This window comes from Carlito syrichta, unplaced genomic scaffold (genome assembly GCF_000164805.1).
Source record: "Carlito syrichta isolate Samal-C Ts95f unplaced genomic scaffold, Tarsius_syrichta-2.0.1 Scaffold303036, whole genome shotgun sequence".
NCBI lineage: Eukaryota > Metazoa > Chordata > Mammalia > Primates > Tarsiidae > Carlito > Carlito syrichta.
This window is the reverse complement of record NW_007247132.1, coordinates 488514-499711: the sequence shown is the minus strand read 5'-3', so window position 1 is coordinate 499711 and position 11198 is coordinate 488514. Positions and strand designations below refer to the sequence as shown.

At 40.3% G+C, this 11198-nt stretch overlaps 1 protein-coding gene across 2 annotated transcripts in view; it reads right to left on the bottom strand.

Annotated features, from left to right (window-relative positions):
- Positions 1–11198, bottom strand: part of HERC6 (HECT and RLD domain containing E3 ubiquitin protein ligase family member 6) — a 74303-nt gene that overhangs the window by 1301 nt on the left and 61804 nt on the right. For both annotated transcript variants that reach the window (XM_008057501.2, XM_021712044.1), the window contains 6 exons: positions 9492–9635; positions 5647–5813; positions 4289–4355; positions 3033–3103; positions 772–955; positions 582–684 (listed from right to left, as the gene is read on the bottom strand). In XM_008057501.2, coding sequence (XP_008055692.1) covers positions 582–684; positions 772–955; positions 3033–3103; positions 4289–4355; positions 5647–5813; positions 9492–9635 — 736 coding nt within the window. The remainder of the gene's footprint in view (positions 1–581; positions 685–771; positions 956–3032; positions 3104–4288; positions 4356–5646; positions 5814–9491; positions 9636–11198) is intronic.

Genomic DNA, 11198 nt, shown 5'->3' with positions numbered 1-11198 from the left:
CTCACCTCAGCCTCCCAAAGGCGCGGGATTACAGGCTGAGCCACCGAGCCTGGTGGCATGGTACATTATTATACAGCAGAAAGTTTACAGAGTTCTTATATCATAGGGCTGAGATCAATAAATGATGATAAGAACATGAGGTGAAAAGCTTTAGAGCCAGATGGAGTGAGAAAGAGGACACAGCCTAAAAACTGGAGGTGGAATTAGAGTCAGTGTAGAAAACGTAGTCAAATAGCAATATCTCTAATTTTTTTAAAGATAGAAAACAGGTGTGTGTTAGAGAAAATAATGCTGGTCTAGAAGGTAGAGAGTCTGGGTTCTAATTCTTGCTCAGACATTAATGTGCGTGACCTGTTAGTAAGAGGGCTTCATCACAAATAAGATAATTATCTTTTCAAAAGATATACAATGATAGGCTGGGTGCAGTGGCTCCTGACTGTACTCCCAGCATTTGAAAGGCTGAGGTGGGAGGACTGCTTGAGTCCAGGAGCTCAAAATCAGCCTGACAAAATAGCAAGACTTCGTCTCTACAAAAAAAAAAGATACACTATTATAGATTTGTCTATTACTGCAATACTTACGGAGGAATTTTTTCTTTTCATCCAGAGATAGTTTGTGGAAAGCCTTCCAGAACATCAGTATAGTAGGATGTGTTTTGTAGTATACTTGATCATACTTTGAATTCTTGAGAGAAAAGGAAGAAAAATGATTTTGGGGAGGGAATATATAGAGATTGTTTGGACAAATCAGGGCATTTAAGGGATCACCTACTTGTTCAAATTGTTTCCAGTCATAATCAGTATTTCCAATTATTGCTGTCATTAGTTCTTCAGGCTTGAAACATCTAAGTATCTCCTTGTCACAGACTGTATAAAATCCTCTCTGAAATTCCTCATATACTGTCTTTACAGAGATGTTGAAAATGTAGTCAACATACTTAGAAACAAAGTCTTCCCTTGAGGGAGGCAAAAAAAAAGAAAAAGGCCAATGACATACTTTACCAATGACTAGAATATTCGATACCTTGTCCTTTTTGCATGTCTACTGCGAAGGAAAAGTAAACGACTTCTGCGTAGCACAGGGATGTTGTGTTCTGACCAAAACCTGGTCAGCGAGAAGAAGGACACTTAGAGAATACAGGCAGAAGGACTAAGATTACGTGCCTCTCATCTTCCTCATTGCATTCCAGAGGATTTTTTCGTTTTTGTTTTTTTTTTTCTGAATATGACATTCTCCAGCTTAAAGGCTTTTAAAAGTTTACCCTTTGGGTAAATTCCAAACTTCCTCAGCAATTAACCTTCCACTCACCCCACAATCTGACCCTTGCCAGACTCAGCAAGCCGCCTCGTCCCACTTCCATTTTCTCTTTTTTTCCCTATATTGTCCAGGTTGGACTTGAACCCCTGGCCTCAGGCAGTCCTCCCGCCTCAGCCTCCTGAGTAGCTGGGACGAGAAGTGTGTACCTGGCTCCCACTTCCATGTTCCTCTCTGGCCATACTGACTTTTGGCTCATCCGCCTTGCCATCTCTGTTTTGTAGCTAGGCCACAGAGGGCAGCACTTCCTCTCTACCTGACAACTTCTACCATCCATCAGATTCCAACAGAAAGAAGACTTTCTCAGGGTTCGTCTTCAGTTCCTCTCCTTTCCTTTCCCCTTCTTATAGCACATGTCACTTTGTGGAAATAATTTCTGCAAGTTTTATCTTGCACTACAGGAGGCAGTTTCCACTACACGACGCATTTCCTGATGGCAGAGTTCCTTCTGGAAGCGTCTCCACCAGAGGCAAGCTTGCCTCACCCTTTGGGCAGCCTTTGTGGACTAGTCCATCCAAATCAACTCCCCTCTGCCTTCCTCTGAAATCAGTCGTGTGTTGGGAAATGTCTAACATCCAGCTCTCTGGAAAGGAGGGCTTGGGAGGGGACCCACATTTGCAGCACTGGCCAATTTCTGTGGTGTAAATATTCCCACCGTGGCTGATTTTCAGCTACTAACACTTGTAAAATAAACTCTTTTTAACATTTTTGAAATTTAACAACCGGCTCTCACAAGCTAGTACCGGCTGGCTCCAGCATAACATCTGGGACTCCATAGTCTCTCTCTTTTTCTTATTTTTTTTTGAGTTGGAGTCTCACTCGGTCACCCAGACTGGAGTGCAGTGGCCGCTCCCAGTCACCGCAGCCTCGCCTGCTGGGCTCCGGCGATCCTTCTGCCTCAGCCTTCCAAGCAGCCGGAACTACAGGCGCGCGCTACCACACCCGGCTACTTTTTGGTTTATTGTAGCGATGAGGTCTTGCTGCCCAGGCGGGTCTCAAACCCGCGGGCTCAGGCAATTCACTCACCTCAGCCTCCCAAAGGCCTGGGATTACAGGCTGAGCCACCGAGCCCGGCCTCTTTTTTTCTTTTTAAAGCAGGATTTATTGAGAGGACAGAAGAGCTCCCACAATGGGAGGGGACCTGGAGGGGTTGCCCCTGCGTAGACTCTTAATTGGGTTTAATTTTCTTCAGAGTACTCATCCCTATCTGACATTATACTACATAATAACTGATTTGTATATTGTCTTTTGACTCTACTGGAATTTAAGTTCCAGATTTTGTTTGTCTTTTTGACTGCTGTATCTCCAGCACCTAGAGTAGGGTCCATACAGAATAGGTACTCAAAAATATTAGATAAATAAAGCTGAGTGTGATGGCTCATGCCTGTAATCCCAGCCTTTTGGGAGACTGAGGCAGAAGGATTGCTTGAGTCCAGGAGTTCAAGACCAGCCTGGGCCACACAGCAAGACCCCATCTTTACAAAAAAATGTATAAAAGTTAAAAAAAAAATGTTAAGTGAATAAAAGTGAAAAGTGCTGCAAAGAAAATATTTAATACTGAGTACTATCTCCTCTTACCCTACAACTTTTTAATCTCTCTAAAAGATGAAGAACTAAAAGGATCATCTGAGAAGCTGAAATACATTTCTAAAGTACAGTAATACAAACATTTTATGCACAGTATAATAAAAGCAGGTATTCTAGGTCTCAAAACTTACTTGTTGGTTTGGTCCACAGGTATAGAGAGCCCTTTTGGAACTAAATCCACATTTTTTCCATCCCAATTTATCTGTAACCAAAATATATTCAGGTATCAAACATGAAAGTAAGTCTGAATAATCCACCACCCATAATAACATTAAAGCCAGTAATTAACAATAGCTGGGAGTTAAATAATTATTTATGTAGTTCAACCTTTTAAATATATATAAAAGTAAACATGCGTGTGCAGGTATCTTTTTTGTAGAAGGATTTATGTTTCTCTAAGTATATTACCAGAAGGGGAATTGCTGGGTCATATGGAAGATCAATTTCTAGTTCTTTTAGGAAACACTACACTGTTTACCATTGAGGTTGGACTAGTTTGCACTCCCTTTTCTCTACATCCTCACCAGCATCTATTGTTTTTTGATTTATTAAATGATGGCCATCCTTTCTGGGATCCTTTAAGTGGCTTCTTAATGTGGTTTTGATTTGCATTTCTTCCATGATTAGTTTATTGCTACACTATTCGCAATAGCAAAAACATGGAACCAACCCTACTGCCCATCAAAATGGATTGGATAAAGAAAATGTGGTACATAAACATGGTGGACTCTTATGCAGCCATAAGGAAGGACAAAATCATGAATTTCGCTGTAAATTGGATGGAGTTGGAGACGATACTTAGTAGTCTATCACAGAAACAAAAAACCAAATACCACATGTTCTCATTCATAAGTGGGACCTGAACATTAACCACAGTAACACAAGGGAGAGATCAGCAGCAGCAGGACACTGCCAGGGGAGGGACAGGAAGGCATGTGGCAATATAAAGGGTACCTGTTCCTAAACCAGGGGAAGTGAGGACTGTTGGAGACCCAAACTTCACCTGCACATAGATTACTTATATATCTAATCCTGACTTGTATTTCATATCTCTATAATAAAGTAAATAAATGTATATATACATATATATATATATAGCTAAAAAGTAAAAAGCTACCCTAGTACATGTTGTACATTGCTTTCAAGGCTAAATTATTCTGTTTAGCTGTTTACATTACTCACATTAATTGAATAAACACTGTATCTTCACCTTGAGAGTATATAGACATAAGATATCCAATGAGAAGCAGGTGGAGTGAAAGTCTTACTGTACAAAAGTAAAATATCTTTCAAGAAAAGGATCCCATATTTAAGATATTATAACGAAAATTATTTTTAAAAAAACAGATTAAAATTAAACTATAATCTGGCTTTCATTAGTACTCACAGAAAAGCGCATGCCATATACATCTTCAATGTCACTGGCGCCATAATTTAGGACATCTTGTAAACTACTAATGAAAATTTGGTTTAAAAGTTATATTTGTGGTTCTTATACATTTCAAAAGTAATATAAATGTAACAGAAAAACTGTGAATAGTATAGACATTTATTAAATGTAACGTATATTTCCACTCCCCCACCTTCTACTCTTTTTTCCTGGAGTTAACCTCTGCTTACAGTTTGATGTGTTGGACCACTGCTCCCACACTGCTGCTGCTGCATCTTGTGGAAATGACAAGGAGCTCTTTTCTCTAAACCAGTGATTCTCAATCAGGAGTGATTTTGCTCTCCACCCCCCAGAGGACATTGAGCAGAGTCTGGAGACATCTTTGGTTGTCACACTTATGGCAACATAAGGTTACCTGGTCCTAAACCAGGGGAAGTGAGGACTGATTGGAGACCCAAACTTCACCTGCACATAGATTACTTATGTATCTAATCCTGACTTGTATTTCATATCTCTATAATAAAGTAAATAAATGTATATATACATATATATATGAGTTAAAAAGCGACCCTAGTACATGTTGTACATTGCTTTCAAGGCTAAATTATTCTATTTAGCTGTTTACATTATTCACATTAATTGAATAATCACTGTATCTTCACTTTGAGAGTATACAGACATAAGATATCAATGAGAAGCAGGGGAGGGAGTTGCCGCTGGCATCTAGTGGGTACACCTTTAGCTGCTACTAAATGTCCTGTAATGCCCAGGACAGCCTCCCACAACAAAGAATCAAACAGCCCAAAAGGTCAGTATTGCCACGACTGAGAAACCCTACTCTATTATAAATCTAGCCGATGTATTCTTCCGCTAACAGTGCACAAGAAGAGAACCTTTTCCAGTTTGTTGTTGACACTTTAAGAAAAACATTTTAACAGGTATAAATTTGTAAGCAAAAAAATGACATCTCATTTTTATATATTCTCTCTAGTGAAGGTGAGCATATTTTCATTTTTTGATTACACACACACACACAGCCATACATATTTACATATGACATGACACACACATATATTGTGTACTGTCCAAAGCAACTCTATCCACCTGGATAGAGTGAAGAGACCAAGCCAGAACTCTGCTTATTGTACTAGTTAACTAAAGGAATACTTGGCTTTTCTCCATTTTTTGAAGATTTACTCAATTATAAATTATGCTCAAATTCAAATTCATCTAAAGGACATACATCATTGAGATTGAAGACCTTGTCTGTGTGTCTCTGTGTGTAACATTATTATTGCCCAAATGACAGAGACTTACTAGATATAGTTCCTAAAAAATCAATTATATTTACTTACTTCCCTACACGAGGACTGAGTTCTTTTAAATCTTCCAGTGATGGCTTGTTGTCCAGAAGTTTCTTATACAGAGCCAGTGGGAAAGGAAGGTTGGCAACATTTAAATTGAATAAGGAGAGTCCACAGAGAATCCCAAAGAGGAAGTATCTCTTTTTTTCAAATTTAAGCTAGAAAAGCAGAAGGAAAAAAATCCCCAAGTTATTATAAATAATGAATAATACAAAGGGATAATTCGATTATTTAAAAATTTGGGGGTTTTTTCTTTTTTTAAAAATTTTTCATTTGTTTTCTAGAGACAGAGTCTCACTCTATAATCCAGCTGGAGTACAGAGGCATGATTATAGCTCACTGCATTCTCGAACTCCTGGACTCAAGCGATCCTCCTGCCTCAGCCTCTCGAGTAGCTGTGACTACATGAGTGCACCACCACGTCCAGCTAAGTTTTTAATTTACATTTTTATTTCTCATAGAGACAAGATCTCATTCTGTTGCCCAGGCTACAGTTCAGTGGCACAATCTTAGCTTACTAGAACCTTAAATTCCTGGGTTCCCCTTTACTAAAAGTCACAAATTAGAAACAAAATAAGTTTCAGGAAAATTAAAATTTGAGATTCTTACACAGATTCTAATACAATTTCAATGTCTTCCATAATTTTCAATACAAACTGATAGTTCAAAATATTAAATAAATGAATTTTTTTGTTACTAACAACATATCTAGAATACAAAAAATACACTCAGATAGCTTTATAAACTAAGGCTTTCATGCCTTAAAACCTTAGTCCTTGCTTTCAAATTCATGTAGAGAATGCCACTGAGAAAGGAAGGTGCACTTTATACTTTTTTGGGTGCTAAATATACCAAATAAGCATCCCATGAGTGGTGTCCCCTCTGGCAACGCAGCCCACAACCTACATGCACTCACAGGGGAAGAATATGGGTCAGGGAAGATGACTGATGCTGCGGACCAAGAAGGTGAATGGAAGAAAGAATGGAAAGCAGGAAAGAGTACTGGTAAATTTGGCTTCTCTTCTCTGCACTTTGTAGTCCTAGCTGAAAGAAAGCACTGGTTCCATCTGTCCAGACCATCACTGCAGCCCAGCAGAGAGGTCACTTACTTGAACATTCTAGGATTTCAATACTGGCGTCCAGCTTACAGTTAACAGGTGCATGACTTTGGGCCATTCACATAATATTCTTTGCCACAATCTACTTGCCCTATTTACTTTCTAGAGTAATTATAAAGATAAATTATAAAAATGCATTGGAATTTTTAAAATGAATTAAAAGTAAAATACAAGTAATCTCCAAAGGAAGCTTCCTCAAACCTAATTAGTTTCCTTTCCTGCAATTTGTAATATGTCCCCTGGTTCTAGTTGGTTTTGTCTCTTCACTGAGTCATACACAGATGAGAGTTTTTTTTGTCTCTGTGTTTTTATCCAGTAGTTTAGTATAATGCTTGAGAGCACAGACTTTGGGGTCACATAGTCCTAAATTCATGTCCTCACTTGGTCATGCGGTCATTTTCTGTCCTTAGGCAATTTATTTAGTCTCTCTAAGTCTCTGATTCTTCATCTGTATTCACAGGGTTGGTGTAAGATTTATTTTTCTCCTCATCATCTCCCACTTCTGGTACAGGTTGAATGTCCCTAATTTGAAAATCCAAAATCTTCCAGATTTCATGCTCCAAAATTCAGACAATTTTGAACACCAACGTGATGCCACAAACAAAAAAATTCCACACATAAGTACTCAACGCAAACTTTGTTACATGCACAAAATCATTTAAAAGATTATCTTAGCCGGGTTTGGTGGCTCAGCCTGTAATCCCGCGCCTTTGGGAGGCTGAGGTGAGTGGATTGCCTGAGCCCGCGGGTTCGAGACCCGCCTGGGCAGCGAGACCTCATCTCTACAATTAAAAAAAAAAAATCAGCCGGGCGTGGTAGCGTGCACCTGTAATTCCGGCTAATCAGAAGGCTGAGACGGAAGGATCGCCAGAGCCCAGCAGGCGAGGCTGCGGTGGCTGGGAGCAGTCACTGCACTCCAGTCTGGGCGACCGAGTGAGACTCCAACTCAAAAAAAAAAAAAAGATTACATTAAATTACCTTCAGGCTAAGGTGTCTCTGAAACATAATTGAATTTTGTATTTGGACTTGGTTCTTGTCCCCAATGTATATGCAATTATTCCAAAATCCACTTTTAAAAATCTGAAATCTGAAATCTGAAACACTTCTAGTCCCAAGCACTTTGGATTATGGAGAATCAACTTGTATATCCATACAATGGAATACTACTCTGCAATAAAAGAGAATGAACTATAGATACGTTCACAACATGAATAAATCTCAGCATAATTATGCTGAATGAACAAACACAGAGACAAAAGACTACATTATGATTCAGTTTCTATAAAATTCTAGAAGATTCAAACTACTCTTTGATGAAAAGCAGATGAATGGTTACCTGGGCATTGAGGGAGAGGCAGAGGAGGGAAGGATTAGAAAAAGATATTAAAAAAACTTTTAGCAATGATGACCATGTGGTGATTGTGGTGACAGTTTTATGGCTGTATATATGTATTAAAGCATATCAAATTGGACACTTTAAGTACATGCAGTTTATTGTAGCCCAATTAGACTTCATTAAAACTGTTTAAAATTTAATGTACATATAAATCACCTGGGAGATCTTATAAAATACATGTTCAAGTCAGCACAGTGGCTCACACCTGTAATCCCAGCACTTTGGGAGGCTGTGGTAGGAGGATCGCTTGAGTCCAAGAATTTGAGACCAGCCTGGGCAACATAGCAAGCCCCTATCTCTACAAAAAAAGAAAAGAAGCCGGGCGCGGTGGCTCAGCCTGTAATCCTGTGCCTTTGGGAGGCTGAGGTGAGTGGATTGCCTGAGCCCGCGGGTTCAAGACCCGCCTGGGCAGCGAGACCTCATCTCTACAATAAATCAAAAAAATCAGCCGGGCGTGGTAGCGCATGCCTGTAATTCTGGCTACTCGGAAGGCTGAGGCAGAAGGATCGCCGGAGCCCAGCAGTTAGAGGCTGCGGTGGCCGGGAGCGGCCACTGCACTTCAGTCTGGGTGACAGAGTGAGACTCCAACTCAAAAAAAAAAAAAAGAAAAGAAAAAAAAATTCGCTGAGCATGGTGGCACATGCATGTAGTCCCAGCTACTTTGGAGGTTGAGGAAGAAGGATCACTTGACCCCAGGAGTTAGAAGCTACAGTGAGCTGTGATCACACCACTGCCTCCAGCCTGGACAACAGAGTGAGACCCTAACTCAGAAACAACAACAAAAAAAGAAAACACATGTTCAGATTCAGTAGGGCCTAGGGGTCTGCTTTTCTCTTCTTTCTTTCCCTTTTTTTTTTTTTGTTGTTTTGTTTTGTTTTGTTTTTGAGTCAGGCTCTGTTGCTCAGGCTGAAATGTCATGGCACACTGTAGCCTCTAACTCCTGGGCTCAAGCAATCCTCCCACATCAGGTTTCTGAGTAGCTAGGACTACAGGCTAATTTTTAAAAATGTTTTATAAAGATGAGGACTTGCTATGCTGCGCAGGCTGGACTTTAACTCCTGGTCTCGAGCAATCTTCCTGCCTCAGCCTCACAAAATGCTGGAATTACAGGCATGAGCCACTGCACCCAGTCAGATTCTGCATTTCTAATAGCTTCCAGGTGATGTGATAGCTGCTCCTCTCACTTGAGTACATCTCAAAATACGAGTAGCAAGGCTCTACAGGACCTCACTTCACATTATGATCTACAGTCTTCATATTGCAGTATACGGGATAATTTTTCTGTTCTGAAAAAACAATACAAAAAGAAATAAAAGACTTACATTGACAGGAAACCACATGCAGCAACCCTCTTTAGGGTACGTGAACATTCCATACTCTGGCTTGGTCATCTCCTCAAATATACAGTGGAAGAACTCTGACGTGACCCCTCCAGACTCGGGGACAATTTCTTTAACAAATCCAACCTAAGGAAAGAGAACAGAGTCCCAGGTCCTGATTTAAAACACAGTGCTTTGATCTTTATGGAAACATCTTAAACCTCCAATGATCATTCCTGCAGTCACTAAAAATACAAGAATCACACACCCTTTACCTCCTTGCAATCTGTCCTCTGTCAATTTGCTGCCGAGCAGTGGAGGCCAGGAACCTATTTATTATCAGAGTGTTGTATGGATTCTTTATACTGCCCAGGACCAAGTAAAGGGGGATTCTAGTAAGACTTAGCATTCACTGGTTATGTCAACCAGTATCTTGAACCAAATTGTGATGTACTTCAAACGCCTGGGCCACTAAATTCCTCGATGATTGAATCTCATCACTCAGACTTCACAACCTTGGCTCCAGTCACCAACTATTTAGATTTTCCTGCCTCTACCCTAATTTAGGCTTCTGCTGAACAGCTCTCCTAGTCAGTCTGAGCATGAGACCTTGCCACGAACCATCAGAGTTCACTGCCCATAACCCTCATGCAATAAATCAATATTAGCCAGCCCTCTTTTTAAAAACTATCTTGATGGGCATGGTGACTCATGCCTGTAATACCAGCTCTTTGGGAGGTCGAGGTGGGAGGATCACGTGAGACCAGGAGTTGAAGACCAGCCTGGGCAACATAGCAAGACCTCATCTCTACAAAAAAAAAAAAAAATAGCTAGGCATGGTGGCATGCATCTATAGTCTCAGGTACTTGAGAGGCTTAGGGGGAAGGATCGTTTGAGCCCAGGAAGTCAAGGCTACAGTAAGTCATGGTCATGTCACTTCAGCCTGGGTGACAGCGTAACACTCCAACTCAAACAAACAGACAAACAAAAACAACAACAAAAACCTCACAATCTTTCCCTTTGGACTTTATGGTTGAGTACTATCTTGGTTCTCTTCCACCTCTCTAATTACTCTTTTTCTACTTCCTTTTCTGGGTAATTTTCTTTTATCTTTTTAGTGTAAACATCACTAAGCATCATTTCTTGGATTTGGATTTTTGTTCTCTTTCTACTCTCTCTGCCTGGAAAATCCTATCAACTGCTACTTTGATCAACTCTTTGGTCACACACCATCATGTTCAAGGGCCTGCCCCATCCCTTTTGAATATTCCAATAGCAAATTGAGCTTACTTCTCATTTTTTTATTTCTGTTCACTAACCCTATCAAATGTCTTTGCCATTGTAGGTCAGGACTCACTAATGATAAGCCCTGTATTAGTCCATTTTGCATCGCTATAAAGAAATCAGTGAGACTGGGTAGATAAAGAAAAGAGGTTTACTTGGGTTCATGGCTCTACAGACTGTACAAGAAGCACAGTTCTGGCATTGCTTCTGGTGAGGCCACGGGAAGCTTACAATCATGGCGGAAGGGAAATGAGCGCCTGTGTGTCACATGGCAAGAGAGGAAACAAGAGAGACATCAGACCTTTAAAAATACCCAGCTCTCATGGGAACTATCAGAGTGAGAACTCACTCTTTACTGCAGGAAGGGCTCAAAGTCTTTCATGAGGATTCACCTCCATAATCCAGACACTTCCCACTAGGCTCTCC